The 17,113-nt window shown below is 52.5% G+C and overlaps 1 protein-coding gene across 1 annotated transcript in view; it reads right to left on the minus strand.

Moving 5' to 3' along the window:
* Positions 1 to 1,071: 1,071 nt before the first annotated feature.
* Positions 1,072 to 17,113, minus strand: part of SGSM1 (small G protein signaling modulator 1) — a 38,943-nt gene continuing 22,901 nt past the window's right edge. Inside the window, 14 exon segments of the mRNA XM_050318360.1 lie at positions 1,072 to 7,128; positions 7,582 to 7,749; positions 8,139 to 8,235; positions 8,512 to 8,621; positions 8,890 to 8,972; positions 10,132 to 10,165; positions 10,168 to 10,255; positions 10,999 to 11,580; positions 12,118 to 12,189; positions 14,368 to 14,550; positions 14,993 to 15,121; positions 15,668 to 15,813; positions 16,184 to 16,248; positions 16,490 to 16,628. Coding sequence (XP_050174317.1) covers positions 7,040 to 7,128; positions 7,582 to 7,749; positions 8,139 to 8,235; positions 8,512 to 8,621; positions 8,890 to 8,972; positions 10,132 to 10,165; positions 10,168 to 10,255; positions 10,999 to 11,580; positions 12,118 to 12,189; positions 14,368 to 14,550; positions 14,993 to 15,121; positions 15,668 to 15,813; positions 16,184 to 16,248; positions 16,490 to 16,628 — 1,985 coding nt within the window. The 3' untranslated portion in view covers positions 1,072 to 7,039.

Raw genomic sequence — 17,113 nt, forward strand, 5'->3', positions numbered from 1 at the left:
GAGCTGGTTCATCCACCATGGTCGCATGGGCAGCCGAAGGCTCTGGCTCACGGTGGAAAGGATCAAAATTGCCTATGAAAAGTATAGAGGCTGCCACCGCCCCTTTGGGGAGCTCCTGTCCTCTGACTCCGGCTGATAGTGGACATCTCCAAAGAGCCCTTGTTTGCAAGGGATTGGGATTGTTTTCCTTCCTGCACCGCACACAGAGCTGCAGCCTCTCCAGAGCTGCTCCGGCTGCTGTCTCCTCTGCTGCACGGAGGTGGCAACTCCGATGGAAATTTCCGTGCGCTTCAAAGCACTACCTCAGGATATCTGCTTTTGTCAGAAAGTATCCCCAGTTAAAAATTAATGAAATTCACTTTTAGGATCATTTACTTTCCTCCATCTAAACAGCAGGATTTTTGCCAGCCTCTCCACATGGGGAACACAGAGCATTCCTGCTTTGGCACCTTGGGGACCTGGCCTCTGGTGATTAGATTGCCAATTAATATCAGTGATTAACACATTCACAATGGCTGGCTGAATCCCACCCTGGCATTTTGCTAACGCTGCATGTTTGGGGAGTGTCTTCATCAGCTTTTGAAGTTCTGAGCTGTGAGCTCCCTGCAAACCCTCAGCCTGCACTGGAAACTGGGGCTGGGCCATTAGAGCAAACATGCCCCAAAGAAGCAAACATATTAAGGATTAATTAAATACCAGGCTTTATTTAATTAAGCCTCTTCTCATAAGTATGTAAAGGCAGGAATCTTGCATTCCCATTTTTAGAAATGCAGTTAAACTTGGTGCTGTTTAAACCTGACATTGGGGTGCTGTAGATCCCTCCTGGCACAACACACAGGATGCCCTGTGCCCTGTGGAATCCGGCATCACCCTCCCAGGCAGAGACCTGGATCTCAGAACAAAGATAGCAGCACTGAGCATCCCCCCTGTTCCCTCAAAACAAACAGTTCTGGGTGCAGCATAGACAACCCCCAGTGCTGGCAGAGGCAGCATTTTTGGTGCTCCCTTTTTGGGGTATTCCCCTTCCCTCCCTTCCCAGGGACCACGCAGTCAGAAAGAACAACCAGGATCTTATTGATTGGAAAATACATTAACCATAGAGCATAGAGCTTTAATTTTTCTTTCTGAACAACAATAAGGAACAGTGTACATAAAAAAACAAAAGCATGAATAAAGTAATATAAAACAGATATTATACCACAGTGTGGAATTCAGATAATCTAAGAACATTAGCAGCACTTCTACAAAGAGATTAAAAGCTGTAAGTGCTCGTTAAGCTCAGATAGAGCAACTCCCAGAGACCAAAATGGCATCAAAACAGAGAAAAGCAGCAATTCGGTGTAGGGCAACAGAAAAGTCTAATGCCAGGACATCAGATACATTCAAATCCCTGCACTGAGGGGCAATTCCCTGTCCCACGGAGCCTGGGATGGTGCATGTCCCCCTGCGATGGCTGTGGCACCCACTCATCCTGCCCAGCTCTCCAGAACACTCCGTGCATGAGGGAAGTGACAATCATGGGTCTGAGGTTGTTGGATTTTCAACAAAAATTTTCATTAATTCTGTTTGGGAAAACACATTCTCCTTACCTGGCTCCTGGGAATTACTCTCCAAGGAAAGACTGAATTTCTGAGAACTTAAGTCAATCTTACATAGCCATGACAATGAAATCTTTATTCTCTCAGTATCCAGGATCAGAATTTTCAGTTCTTTATCGTCCTTAGCAGCAAAGCCACACCCCTTCCTAAAACTTTCATGTTTTTAAGATCTTGTGCATAGTTTAAATTTTAGCTATGATTAAAAAAATAAATTACCTAAAATAAAAGGTTAAATGGTGCTTTTTCCCCATTACCAAAGAGCTGATGCAAAGTACCCTTGCTCCTAGTCATGTCCTACTGCTTATGGCTCAGGAGCCACCGTGGAGAAGGGACCATCACCTGCAGCCCTATCTGGGCTCTGCTCAGCCTTCATGTGCAAAATCCATTCATAAAAGGAAGTTATTAAACTACCAAACAGGAACTTAAGGTATCATTAATCTAAAATTAGACACATTAGAAGGCTTCCATGGCTATTCCAACAGTCAACATTCTCTGGGAAGTTCAGAATTCGGGCAAAGTTCAAAAGGAACCCACACACTGAGCTGTGTAAACAGCACTGGAACGACCTCAACTGTGGCCCACGTGGCCATCAGAGAACAGAAGCATGGTGTCACTGGGGATCACGACAATTCAGGTGCCTTAATCAGTGAAATAGGATTATTTGGGGCAGGCAACGAGTGTATTGACCGTGAGTGTGATTAGAGGAACATTTGATCTACTTCAGGGTGTCTGAAAAAACTTTTACAGGAATTTCTGACACAGCTTCTGCTGAGTTCCAGCCCTTCCACAGTGCTAAAAAGCTGTCACTCCATCTCTACATTGTGCTCTTTCTCTATCAACTTGTGCTCATACAATAGTAAAATGCTGAAGACAAGCCCAGAACTGCTCGGTACTGGGGGAAAATCCCAAATAGAGTGAAAAATAAGACAATGGTTGACACCTGCAGTTCCACTGCTGGCTCCAGTTGCACTACAAGGTGCATTTGGATAAGCTAAGGGATGTTCACCATGTCAGGGGCTGGCTGAGAGCAGGGCAGGGAGGCAGCAAGAATTTGCCATTCAAAAAACCCTCTCAGTCCTCACGAAAAATGTTCACAGCAAAGTAACTCAGAGACTCAACACAGCAAGAGAAAAACTCCTAGAAAAATCACACGTTTTAGGAACAAAGACAATTTCTAAAGGGTCTGCATGAGTTAACACCAGAAGAGATGGGTACCAGGAGCTTGTTGGAAGGTTGCATCAGCAGAAAGCTCAAACGCAGGCAGAGAATCCATTAGTCACTCCCTCAGGGGGATGAGAGGCCAGGACACAAACATTCACTGGATTTAAACACACCAAGATTATCTGCGCTGAGCAGCTCGAGCATGAGATAAACCCCAAACCCCACAGCTCTGCAGATGCTCAGCGAGGTGTGATGGGAGCTGAACAGCTCAGCCTGTGGAGCACATCCTTCCTCAGGTTCAGCTCTGGAGCGACCCAGAGCAGAGAACAGGGCTGGCAAGAAGTGGGATGCAAACCTTGCTGCGCCCCAGGAAAGAATGCAGCAGTCTCATCAGAAAGCATGGAATGGTTTGGGTTGGAAAGCAGCTTACAGCTCATCTCATTCCAACCCCCTGCCGTGGGCAGGGACACCTTCCACTAGACCAGGTTGCTCCAAGCCCTGTCTAACCTGGCCTCGGACACTTCCAGGGGTGGGGCAGCCACAACTTCTCTGGATAACCTGTGCCAGGGCCTCACCACCCTCACTGGGAAGAATTTCTTCCTAAAATCCAATTTAACCCTGCCCTCTGTCAGTTTAAGGCACAGCAGCTCCAGTCCCTGGTCCCACAGAACCAACAACAGGCTAAAGATAGTCCCCAGCTCACAGTGCCATTGCAGGGGGGGGCTCAGCTGCGCAGAGCTGCTGGGGTGAGACATTCCTCTCCCCCAAGGAGCCAGACAAGATTGCTGTATATGGACAAACATTCCCTGGTGGCAGGCTTCTCCTCCATGGCTGCACAGCTGGGAGAGATCCACGCTGGATTCCAAGGCCACGATTCCCACTGTGGGAACGCCAGGACAAGGCTTTATCTCAGGGTGGTCTAGCTTGGGGGCAGAGCCACGCAGGAGAGGCTGGGCCGGAGAAGGCCCCCAAAGAGCTGCACAACAAACCCTTGGTTTCCATTTTAGGAGCATATAGCCATCAGAGCCCCAAACCTGGGGGTGCCTCGCTGTGGGTCTCCACAAGCACAAGAACCTGCCCTGGAGGGCCCAGCACAGCTGCCCCCACTGAGCCTTGGGAAAGACGCCCAAAGCAGAGCTGGGACCAGGCATGGATGGGGCCAGAGCACAGGGATTGTCACAGCTTGATTCTGATTCTGACCTCCTGGGAACACAAAGCTGGACCTCCAGGTTCAGACTCAAGTGCTCACAGGAATATTAGTGAGCAGATGGCTTCCCTGATGTTTGTAGGGATTGGGGTGGAGCAGCACACAGGGCTCTGCCTGCAGCAGGGGCTGGTGAGGAGTCAGCTCCAGTGCTCTGCATGGGCCAGGGACACTCCCTCCCTACCCAAACAGGGTGGCCAGGCACTTTTAGTCCCAAATTAAATGACAGACTCCTCTTTGGACTATCCAATTTCTCTACAGCACACCAAACCCCTGCTCTGCAACTGTTCTAACCCAGCAAATCCCCAGGCAAGACACAAGACCCCACACAGCTCAAGCGGAGCATCTCCTGCACACTCAGCACCAGACCTTTTTTCCTCCTTTTTTTTCTTCTTTTCCAGTTATAAAGTCAGAACTAAGATGAAGCCAAACTGAGGTCATGATGGTGGTTCTGCTCTGAGCTTCCTGTTGCCCCACCACCACCACAACTCTCCCAGCATCAGACTGGCACATCATGGAATAGGTGCTATAGAAACCACACAGTTCTTAGAAGCAAAAGATTTCTCACCCCCTCCCTCAAAAAATAACCCACTTAATTCACATATTTTCTCTCTATACTGTATATATATATTATATATAGACACGATTCTCTGGTAAACATGTACAAGATATTGTAAAGAACACTGAAAATGTCTATCTCCATTTGCACGACAGCACACACTCACACGCCAGCACACAAGGACACACAGTCAGGTACAACCAATAAATAAATACTTTTTCCCCCAAAAAAAATTATTCAAAAAACACTGCTATTGAGCGGCCCAAAGACACTCTCAGTTAATACAGACAGCAAATATTGTGCAGAATTTCTTGGCTGTTTTTGTTTAAAAACCAAGGAAAGAAGCTTGAAAGTTGTAAGAGCTGTTGCTTGGTCAGACTGTGTTTCAGGAGACCTGTGGGTTCCTGTCCCTCAGGAAGAGGAGGGCAGAGCACTTCCCTTCCCCTCTGGACAGGTGACACAGGCATTTACCTGTCCTAGAACCTTGAGGGAACAGAAGCAGCCTGGGATGGAGGGAGGGCAGGAGTTTTTTTCTCTGCTTGGTGGCAAGATGGAAGATTCTACAGAGGAACTGGCAGATATGAAGCTCTTTGTTTCCTGAACTACTACAGACAGCACTCTTTGGGGATTTACTGCAGGAAACTCCTGCAAGGAATTTCCTAAATCATTGTTCACATCTGTTGGGATTATGAGGAGCAAAGGGCTGCCCCTTGCTCTCCCCCTTGCCAGAGGCTCTTCCCCCAAAGGTTCAGGATGTGCTACTCTCCCTGCCTTTTCCAGCTGTGACATCCATGTCCCAGCATACAGAAAGTGCTCATTTTTCCACCCGATTTGCTCAAGCAGCAAACCACTTCACCACGCTCCACAGAGCCTCCCTGAAGCAGCAGTTTTCTCTTGTGCAGATTGACATCTGTTTTCTGCAAGCAACATCTGACACATGCCACGAGCCAACACAAAACAGCACAGACAGATGTTCCACGGGAGAAGGGAAAGGCCCTTTCCCTTCCGTGGGCAGCACTCCAGCAGCAAGGCAGGAGCAGGGTCTTCCCTTGCAGAGGAGTGGAGGAGAGCACACACACATCACACATTGCACAGAGGGGAGAACACAAATTTTTGCAGCAAAACTTGAGAGAAAGTACCCTTAGAGAAAGAGGGCTCCAACCCAGTGCCTGCCCTGTGGCCATGGCACAGCACCCCGCAATCTGGGCAGGACCCTCCAACCACCCACACCTCTCCTTTTCCTGTTTTGTTTTTACCTGAGTTGAAAAATGACTCCGACCCCTCCGCAGAGCTGAGGACACAGCAGCTGAGAGGCACTTCATGCAGTGGGCTCCAGGCTCCAACACTGGAGTCACTGCAGGAAAAGTGGCCACACAAGTGCATCTTCCCAAAGCAAAGACCACTCAGAGACCTTGGGCTATTCTTCTCTTCATAGACATGTGGGAAAAGCCCACCAAGACCTAACTGGAGACTTTTTGTGGGCTTAGGGGGCTTGGCAGCACACAGAAAACCCACAGGCACCAAGGAGATTGTTTGCCCTGTCGAGCTTTGAGCAGCTGGTCTTAATGGACAGAGGAGAAGACAGGCACCATCAGAGGGAAAAGCCAAGATAATCAGGAGCTCTGACTTGCCTTCTGAGGAGCCCTCCCCTCACAGGGGCTGCAAAGGAATGACAGGGAGACCGGACTTCTACCACAAGCAGCTAAAGTAAGGCAGGTAAGAAAACCTCCAGCCAAGAGTTCCCAAAGGAGGTCAGGACCAGATTTCCCAGTATTCAGAAAGGGTTACAGAGGCTGGGTTTTGAAAAAAAAAAACCCCAACAAACAAACCCAGTGCTGAATTTGGAGCTGTTCTGAAAATCCATCTAGAGATGAAACTCTTGTGTGCTCAGATATTGTAGGAACTGATGTAAAATCCCAGGGACAAAACAGAGCCTTAGAAAATAAAATACTGAAGGGGATGCAACGCATCAAGGGACAAGATCAAAAGAGGAATTTCTGTGATCAAAGTCCCCCCTGTTACTGGCAGAACCTCATCATGTTGGTAAGAAGCTGAGGAATGGCAGCATCCCTGTGCTGTCTGGGCTCACAGACTGGCTGCCTTCTCACCGCCAGGAATGGCCCCAAGGAAGCAGCTTTATGTCTGGGCAACAAAGGATGTGGAGTTCTGCTTCTCCCAGCCCCCAAACTCTGCCCTGGGATGCTGGCAATGCCTGGGCAATTGTGGTGGGCACAAACCTGCTGCCCTTCTGCTGCAGCAAGGCCAGGAAGTGACTGCCTGGTCCTGCTCCCGATGGGTAACACACACCTGGATGGATCTTTGGTTGAGTCACTGCAGAAGGTCTGAGCTGGAGCCCCTGGCACAGCACTTGGGGAGCTGAGGGTACTCCCAGCTCAGCCAGCAGCACGTGTCCCACTGCCTGAGTTCCACAGGTGTGGCACTTGGAGAAAGAGGAGAAGGGAGGAAGCATCGGAGGGGAGTCCTGGCTCTTTGGATGCCTCGTCTGCCCCGTGTCCTTCATTTGTTCTCGATCAGAGTCTGCACTTTGTAGACAAGGTCCCGAGCCAGCTTCAGGATCTGCTTGGTGTTGTGTCGCTCGGCCATTTCTGGAACACAGACAGAGGAACCCAGAGAGGTCAGAGCTGAGCAGGCCCAGCCCCACAGCTCCTCATCTGAGCCCCAGGTGAGAGCTGAAGCTGTGAGCTCCTGCCCACATTCCCAGCACCATCCATCACAGAGACACCTGGCTCTGGAGAGCTCCTCAGGATGATGATAGCCAGCAGGAAGGAAGCACAGCCTACATTTTCAGCTCCCTTCAACATGTCCAGGTGGGTCAGTGCTGGAGGATGGCATGTGGATTCCCCCAGCACCACCAGACCCCTCAGAGCCCAACTGTTTAGGGGCACAAGGGCTCTACCACCATGTTCCACAACCTCACACTGCTCTGTGTGTGTTAAACATTTACAGCAGAGCCCAGACATGACTGCCTGCACCCAGCCACGTGCTGCACACATCTGAGCAGCTGCCCCAAATTCAGCCCGACAGAACACAAGCTGTACCGTTGAAAAACTTGATGATGTCTGTGAAATCCATGTTGTTCTCCAGGATGATGTCCCGGTACATCTCCACCAGGGCCAGGGCTATGAAGAGCACGTAGTGAGCAGAGGAGACGCGCGCGGCGGCCCAGATGGTCTCCCAGACGGAGAACACGTCGTCGTACACCAGCTCTGTGAACAGAACAGCCCAGCACTTACCACACCAGCCGTGGCTTCGCACCATCCTGACTCACAGAGCTCACAGCAGCGCTGGGGAGACTCGCTGGGAGGCTTCTTCCCCACAAGAAGCTGTTCCAGCTGGAAGCAATAAGTCAGTCACTTGTAGAGAGACACATTCTGGCCTGCAGCAGGTGGCACAGGCCTCAGGACACACTCCTGGTGAGGCTCAGCAGCAGCTCTGGAAAAACAGGTTCTGTATCCAGGCAGAACAGACAGCCCCACACAAGCCAGGGAAAAGCAAAAAGGAATTTAGAGTTAAGTTTAAACTACTAAGTTGCAGAGTGTGCTGAGGAGCCTGGCTGACCCTGCCCACCCCCAGCCTGGGTGGTCTCAGCACACACCTCTCTTGAAGTCCAGGAGAAACCATCGGTAGCAGAAGTAGAAATGAGTGTAATCCCCATTCTGGTGCATCAGCTCAAAGAGCTCAGAGTCCAGAATCTGTCAAGAAAAGCAAAAGAAAACTCAGCAGTGCACCACAGGAGGCCCCAGCCATCCCTCTGCCCGCTTCCCTCTGCTCCCACTGCTTTCCTACTGCACCAGCTCATCCCTCCCTTTCCTGGCACGCATTACTCCAGGCTGTCTTTAGAGCCCCTGCTGTCTCCTCCTGCTTCCCACCACTGAAACCTCCTCTCAGCCCCTCCAAGACCCCCATCCCAACACCAGCTTTCCCCCTTAGGTGTGAGAAGCCACTGTCCCCATGCCAGGACCCCTTACCTGGATCAGCGACCTCATGTTGGCAAAGTGGGTGTCCATGGCTCCTCCGTGGGGGAAGTTCTGATTCATCCTCTTCATCAGCTCGGTGAAACAGCTGAAAGCCAGAGCCTCTGTGCAGGGAGGAGAGACACCACTGCTGGGCTGCACAGGCTCTGCTGCACCTGCTCCCACAGCCACCTGCAGCAGGAACATCCCTCCAAAAGGTCCACCCTGTCCCCCAAGTTGGGCTCCTGGGAGCCAGACAGCACCAAGGACAAAGGGGATCCTGCTCCCCACCTCTAAGCACGGGACCCCTCTATGCAAAGAGCCACCACAAGCCTGGCAGATTCCCCCACATGATCCCACAAAGGGACAGGGAAAGCAGAGCCACCCACTCACCATCATCCAGGATGACCAGGAGAGGGGCCAGCAGGTCACACATCCCCTGCACATAGCCAATCTCAATGTGCTGCCAGATGTAGCTGTGTGAGAGAGCAGGAGAGGTGACCAAGTGCCACTGCCTGGCACCTCCTTTGCCCGTGCCCTGCCTCCCTTCCCGGGATGAGAGGGGAAATCCCACCTGTTTATTCTGTTATTCCTGTGCTGTAAATTATTAAATTCCAAGGCAGGCATGCACAGCACAGTCCTGCATTGACACCCTGCCATGGCTATGTCTCAGGGTGCCCATTCAGGGCTGTGCCATGGCCATTGCGTGGAAAACCAGTGCAGGGAAAAGCAAAATGGGAAAGCACAGCACAGTAGGGTCATTGGTTAAAGGACAGAGACTGATGGAATTTGTTAATTTATTTCTCATTCTCATCCTTCCCCCTTGAATAATCCTCTTGGTTCTCTGTGCACAATACTGCCTGCCTTGCCTTCCCATTCCCAGTGTCCCAGGAAGCACCCAGCCTCGCAGGGATATCTTCCCTTATTTGGTAAGCAAGTCAAAATGCGTTCAGAAAGGGCTCGGATCTGCTGCTGGCACAAGGGAACGACCTTTTCCAGCCTGCCCACTGGTTTTCCAAAATCTGCTGTACTGAAGGTCTAATCTCAGCAGAGATCTCCAGCTTTGGCTGTCAGATGAAGCGACAGCACTAATAGAACAGCAGCTTCTCCTCATGTTTGCAGGATGAGTAATAATATTTTATCCTTCATTGCCCATGAAGCAGCGGTTGAGCTGGAGCAGGTCTGAGTTGGTAAGTGTCACTCAGCCAGCTCTGAGTCACAGGGACTCAGCAAAGACACTCAGAAAAGTACCCATGTCTGGCTCTCTCCTGGGGTTTTGGGTAGGCAATAACCATTCCAGCGCTTCAGGTACTTCCTCATTAGCACTATGGCTCTGTGAGCTGATCCTTGTTAAAGCCTTTTCCAGGCATAAATCCAGTGCAGTGGGTGCCCAGGAAGCATCTACCTTGGCCAAAAACCCAGCACATGGCAGTCAAGGGACAGCTGGACACCTCTAGGCATGTGACACCTTGGTCTCGGGACCACCACATCCTTGGAGCGGTGGCCCCGCTGCTGGGATGATGAGGGGATTTGGGAGCAGAAATCAGGGAGGTAAAACTCAGTAGCCAGAGCAAAGTTCAGTGCTCCAGCCTCAAGGTGAATTCCAGAAAGCCCCTTGACCCCCACAGCTCCCACCTGCACATGACGTTGCGGAGCTTCTCCAGGTTGGCGGGGTGAAGTACCAGTAGTTGCGGTCACAGCGCTGCACGTCCTTCTCGATGCGGTGCAGGTTCACTGTGTACATGTCCAGCAGCTCTGGCTGCCCAAAACAAGAGCAAAGTTGATTTGTTCTCAAACAAAAAGCAAGAAGAGGATTGCAAGGGTGACGGAGCAACAGGGCAGAGTTTGGGTGGGAGGTGGGAGCCCCTCTACGCCCAACTGTGGGATCAGCATGGGGCAAATGCAGGTAAATCCTGCCCCTCTACTTGGCCCTGGTGAGGCCACATCTAGAGTGTTGTGTTCAATTCTGATCTCCACAGTTCAAAAAAAGACAAGGAGCTACTGGAGAGGGTCCAGTGAAGACCACAGGAGTCTGGAGCATCTCTCTGATGAGGAGAGACTGGGAAGCTGGGACTGGTTATTCTGGAGAGGAGAAGACTGAGAGGTGAGTCCCATCAATCCATACAAATATCTCCAAGGGTTGTCAGAGGATGGTGCCAGACTCTGTTCAGCGGTGCCCAGTGACACGACAAGGAGCAATGGCCATAAACTAAATGGAAAAAGTTCCACCTCAACATGAGGAAGAAATTCATTCAATGAAGGTTGGCAGAGCCCTGGAACAGCTGCCCAGGGAAGGCATGCAATCTCCCTCTCTGGAGACATTCCAAACCCTCCTGGACACATTCCTGTGTCACCTGCTCCAGGTGACCCAATCTTGGCAGGGGGATTGGACTGGATGATCTCCAGAGGTCCCTGCCCACCCCAGCTATTCTGGGATTCTGTGGTTCTGTGAAATAGCGAGGCAGCCAGGAAGAAACCCACCCTGAACAGGTCCATACTTACAGAGTAGGTGACACCTGTGGAGGAGAGAGCAGATGTTTCACTGTTGGTCAGATCAGTCACAGCCACAGCCAGAGAATCCAGCTGGGGGTACAGACTCTCCATCTCTGGCTCCTCAGAGAGGTTGTCCTCACTCTCCACCAAGCTCTGCTTCTCAGCCTCACTGTCTGCCCAGCTCTCCACCACAGTCAGGGCCACGGTGTCACACAGAGCCCCCGCCGGGCCCTCACCCACGGGAACAAAGTCCACACTTCCAACGCTGGGAAATTCACCTTCCAGGCTGTCTTGGCCCTGCAGCTTCTCCTGCTGGACACCATCTGTGTCTGCTGGGGCTGGCACATCGGACCCACCAGCCTTTCCCTGGGAGCTGGATGAGGATTTGTTGGTTTCCAGGGCACTGTCCTCATTGCTGAAGCTGCGCTCTGAGAACCCTGATGTGATGGAGAAGTTTTGGGAAGAGGGGTGGCCAGAGTCAGGGGAACAAGTGCCATTGGGAACTGTCCCATTGGGGACCTTGCTTTGTTTGCCATCTTCCAGCTGAGCATCTACTTCAGTCTGTTCCACTTCATCCACAGATTCAAACACCTGTAAAAGTGTGAGCAGAGACACACAGGGGAGCATCATGGTAATTCAGCAAACTGCTGGGGACATAGTCCCCATATTCCCAAGAGCTGTGTACTCATAGACCCCACGTTCACAATGGTGGAGAGGGAGGAAAATCACCCTTTAGCTTCCTCTCCTTGGATTTGAGTCAGCAGTTGGTCATTTGCACAACTCCAAACCCACAAATCCCTGCTCTGAAGGGCTATGCTCTGCTTGGCATTATACACTGGGCAGAAAGTGATTTAAACAGGTATTAAACACCTGGGCAGTAACAGAGGGAGCAGCCACAGACCCTAAAGTTTGACAGCCATGGGGCAGAGCAGGCAGGTAAATATTCAACACCACAAGCAGAGGCCAGTTCTGACTTTAGTGGCTCCGGAGCAGGTTGGGGACTCATTTACCTCCTCCAACACTGGTTCTGTTTGCCAGAGATCCCCGTGGTTATGCTTGAGGGGTCAGCTCAAGCCAGGGCAGAGCTGTGGGGACATGAAAAGGAGGGAACAAGGTGCTGCAGCTCACCTGGGTGCTGGAGCTGGAGTCGCTCTGCAGCCGGGCGTGGTTCTGTCGGCCGGAGCTGCAGCTCTGGGAGGACTGCAAGGGAGAGGGAAAAGGGCACTGAGAAGGCAGAGGGCACAGGGTGTGGGTGGGGGAGCTCAAGCAGAGGTGGTATTTCTGCAGGTGAAGGGCAAGCAGGAAATGCATGCAGTATATTCTCCTATTTGACCCGTGAAGGACGTTCCTATCAACATTGACTCCGCCGTGTGAGTCCCCCAGGGCAGTGCTCTGCCTCAGCCACCATCACCGACTGCTGAGCAAGGTGACAAGAGCCAAAGTCTCAGGCCAGGGCAGTTGTCAAGAGCTGCCTGTTGGGTCTGAAAGGAGCTGCTTTCCTCTGGCCTGCAGAGAGGTCACGCTGCCTCCCGGAGTGCAAATTTCTACAAATCTCTGTCCTAATTTGGCAGCAATGCGGCTCAGCCCAGCTCAGTTTACATAAACGATGAAGTCACAGGCTATAAAACAGCCCCTCCAAGCATATTCATGCTTTTTTTCCTTTTCTTAAAGGACAAATATTGATGTTTTAAGCCAGACTTAGCAGAGGCAGCTCCTCTCAAAGTCACGAGTACCCTGTTCTGGCTTCCAGCTGAAGCACAGAGGGAAGGGCTGGGCTTTGCAAGCACCAGCTCCACGCTCAGCCTTGTGGATTTCCTCTGAGCCACCAGCCCTCGCTCAGAGTGAGTCCTCCCTGTTATCTGAGCAGATGTGCAGAGCATGGAATGACATTACACACAAACAATAGGATTTTAAGAAAATACAGCACATTCAGAACAGCAGAAGTTGTCCCCACCCTCGTATTGTGGGTGTTTGCTGGGCAGGGCTCTGATGGAGAGAGGAAGGGCGACAGCTTTCCTCCATTACCATGGGAGCACTTAAAACAGGAAATTTCAGGTTCAGATGGAAAAAGGGTGAACCTTTGCCTGTGTTAACTCTGCCAGCTCCCCTCCCAGCACGTGTTCCCAGAACAGGCACGTGTGGGTACCAAAGAACCACGGTGGAGACGCTGAGTGGAAGGGATTGATTCTTGGGGTTACAGCCACACTAACAGTGTAAGCCCAGCTCTGCTCATCCCCTGTGAGAGCTGCATCATCCAGTTCCAAACAGCTCCTGGTTCAGACCTGCTTTGCCTGCCTCTCTCCCTCTCTGTGCATACACGTAGCTCGCAGGATTGGAGCTGAGCTCGTCTCTTTCCCAGAGCACCCACACAAACTTCCCAGAGAGAAACAGATCAAGTCTCCAGTGCTCAGCTCCCAGGCCCTGTTCATCTGGGCCTCCTCTTGGCACCAGTGTGGCAGCCTGAGGTCACACAACCCAGCACCATGTGCTCTGTCTGTGCTGGGCTCTGCTCCTCCAAGGACTAAACTCTCACAGAAACACTCCCTGGACACTGTTCCCAGAACTGCCTTTCCTTTAACAGGTTTTTCCCTCCACACCCTTTGGTTTGGGCTGTGGATCTAACTCCTAAAAGCCAGTCCCACGGAGCTGGGTGTTCCCAGCTCTGTCCCACGATGGCACTGTGTACCAAGGGTATACCGAGGTTCCTCTGTGCTGAGCAGCTGATGGAAAAGGGAGACAGCAAGCCCACTGCCCTGTTTCACAGCCCCTCAGTGCCAGGAGCATGGTCTTCCCTGCCCCTACTTCAACAGTCGTTCATGGAGCTATACCTGATGTGCACCAGGAGTGCATCAGGTAATGAGTACCTCGTTCTCCAGAAATACCCACAAGAAGTATTTCACAGGACTGGTGAGAGTGTCTGGATTTGGCCATGTGGCCCCACAAATGAGTTACAAGGTCCTCTGCCAGGAGTCCCTGCCCTCTCCCTGCTGCCCCGGTTTCAGTCCCTCTGTATCCAGCCCCCCCATGGGGTCCTGGATCTGAGCTCTTCAGTGCTGCTGGGACACTGAGGCTGTGGCAGCCAAAGCAAATTGGAGGTAAGACCCCTAATCTGTCCCTCAGCTGCAGCCCACAACCTCTTGGTCAGTGAATACAACAGAGTTTAAACTGGGTCACAGTGCAAGAGATCCCTGCTCCTACTGCCAAACACTCTGGAAGGGCAGGTGAAAGAAAACAGTTGAAAAAGCTCCAGCTTGCACAGATGAGTGAGCGCTGAGGCACAGCAGGGCAGAGTCAGGGAAGGAGGATGGGCAAGACCTGTGTCTCCATCCAACAGGGAGCCTGATTGAACACAGCTCCCCTGAGCACCCACAGCCTCACCTCGTTGCTGATGGTCGAGTCCCTGTGCATCATCCTCTGGATGTGGGAGTCCAGGCTGGCCCCCGAGGAGCACTTGGCCAGTGCAGCCGCGTGTGACTCCTTCTCGCGCTGCCGGACGATGGCCTCGCAGCCCAGCCACTCTGCCATCGTGTGCTCGTAGCAGGCACGGGTCTGCTCGTCAGCCTGCAGCGTGGGGGGACACAGGGACTTGGAATGGCTGTCCCTAGAGAGCCCAAACCCAGCCCCTCCTGCACCCCAAACAGCTTTGCACAGAGGAGTGAACACTTGTGTTAACTATGGCTGGATGGGACACAGTCACCCATCTGCTGCACAGTGCCTGACCCACAAAACCTGGCCAAAATTAGGATGGGAAATGCCCATCCATCTCCTCCCTGGCTTCCAGAGGTTTGCAGGGCACTGAACATGAGGGATCAGCAGCTGCACAGGGCAGCGTCAAGCTTGGTCCTGTCAATTCCTGCTGATCCAAGTCTTTCTCCCACTCCTACCTACAGCCCAGTCCAGATTGGGCTCACAGGGTGGGCTCTGCAAACAGATCCTTTAGGCTGTGCAGTACCCAGGACACATCAGTGCCACACTGCTGAGCAGGCAGCACACCCACACCAACCTCCTTTCTCTCCGCCTCTGTCATCCCAAATTGGTAATGGCCCAGCAGGAAGGGCCAGACAGCCTTCCTGATCTCGTGCTGGATCCCACCATAGTAGATCAGCCGCAGCAACTCCTGGTCCTCGTAACTCTGTGGGAAGAGCTCAGTCAGTGCACAGACACAGCCAGGACATGGCCATTGGGTGTAAGGCCCAGCCTCGCCACATTTCAGTACCTGGAACACTGTCCAGACCCTAACTATTCCCAAACCCACAGCCCATCTACTGCAGATGATCCCTCAGATCCCTGCCTGGGCTCAGGTAGATCCAGAGGCTGCTGTGGGTGGACATTTTAGCTCACCACACAAGAAGCTGGCCCATCAAAGTCACCACGGGTCACTGCAGTGCCTCTGAGCCCAGCAGCACAGCAGGCTCCCCTCAAGGCCACAGTAATCGGGTGACAGACACTGCCCAGGCGGGCTCTGAACAGAAGCAAGTCTAGGAGAGTAGCTTTCATTCCCCAGCTCCCATGTGCCAAGGATTAGGAGCCCTGGCTCTGTGCAGCCTGGGACAGGCTGGCTGACTTCCAGAGGAAGGAAGAAGAGGAACTTCTCAAAGTGCTTGACCCTGTTGTGCTACAACCGCCTGGACACCCCGGGTGCACCAGAGCTGGTGTGTCCCCAGAGCCCTGGCCCTACCGTGCTGTCCTGCAAATATCTCTGCCAGATGTCCACAGTCAGCCCCGAGCTGGCACTGCAGGGGACATCAGAGGACACGATGTTGTGGTTCACCAGCGCAGACAGGTGGGTTCTCACCGTGGACAGGTGTCTGCAATAGGCCAGCCCTGCAGCAGGAAAACCAAACATTCAGCCTTGGACCTCAGGGAGCCATGAGGGTGAAGAGCAGAAGAAAGCTCTAATGAGTCTGTTCCCTGAGGGAGACCCTCTGAAGCCACATCCCAAAGCAGGGAGTCCTACTGGGATAAGTCAGTATCTCATCATCATCTTGTACCACCAGACCAGCTGCTTGCTGGGCTCAAGTCCAAGGATCAGAGTCCAGGTGTTTGCTCCCCATCCTGAGCATGTGCACAGACTGGTCCCAAGAGCCCTGGTCACTGCCAGGGCTGCCTGAGCACCACTCCCAGCCTGGAGCCCAGGGCCTTATCCCTCACCCATCACACGTCTCATGGCAGCAGGGATGTGACAGGTACTCACAGCCATAGAAGGCCCGGGAGAGGATTTGGTACTTCATGTTGTCACACAGGAGCTTCAGCGGAGCTCTGCCAACAAAAACACAGGGGATGTCAGAAGAGGAAATGCTCCCGTGCATCCCCTCAGCCTGGCTTTGATCTGACTGATCCGGCTGTGCCTGCAGAGATGCATCACAGGACCCTGCTCAGCCTCAGAGCAGCAATTCCTGCTGCCAGGATACGTCCACAGAGCAGCTGAGATGTCCCAGATGCAGGGATGCCCTGGCTTTGCCACGCCCACGCGTCCCACGGGAGCAGCAGCTCCTCGTACCTCTCGTGGCTGCAGCCGTTGGCAGGGCCCCCGTCCGAGGAGCCGCTCTGGGAGCAGGAGGAGCAGGAGGACTTGCGGGTGCTGGGCTGCCACATGGGGGGCAGGACAGCCCCCGGCCCATCCATCAGGTCCTGGGGCACTGCAGGAGCGGAGAGGAGAATCAGGGACCGCCTGGCACTGCCCCTGGAGCCCGGGACACACAGGGGTGTCAACAGAGAGCTTTGATTAGCAAATGCAGCATCCCACTCTTCCCAAGGAGGCTCCAGCAACCAGGCAGGGCCCACTGCAGGGAATCACAGCACCGGCACTGGTGAGCTCAGGAGAAAGGAAAGGGAACAAAGAGCATTGATGAGAGAACCATCTGCTAATTAACAAGCTCATTCAGAAAGCTGGTCTTAAACTGCTTTGTGCTGACCAGTGCAGAAACCCAACACCGAGACTCCAGAGAAGGGGCTGCAACAGACTGAAACAGATGAGAAAAAACAGGATTGAAGTCAAGTGCTGTCCCAGGAAGAGCCGATCATTGGCAGGCAAAAGCCCTCACCTCTCAAACACTAGGATCCCATCCAAGATTCAGGGAAAGAAGGGATCACCAAAATCAAAAGACAGGAGATGAAGACATGG

Source organism: Myiozetetes cayanensis, unplaced genomic scaffold, assembly GCF_022539395.1.
Source record: "Myiozetetes cayanensis isolate MyiCay16 unplaced genomic scaffold, myiCay2020 scf21, whole genome shotgun sequence".
Lineage (NCBI taxonomy): Eukaryota > Metazoa > Chordata > Aves > Passeriformes > Tyrannidae > Myiozetetes > Myiozetetes cayanensis.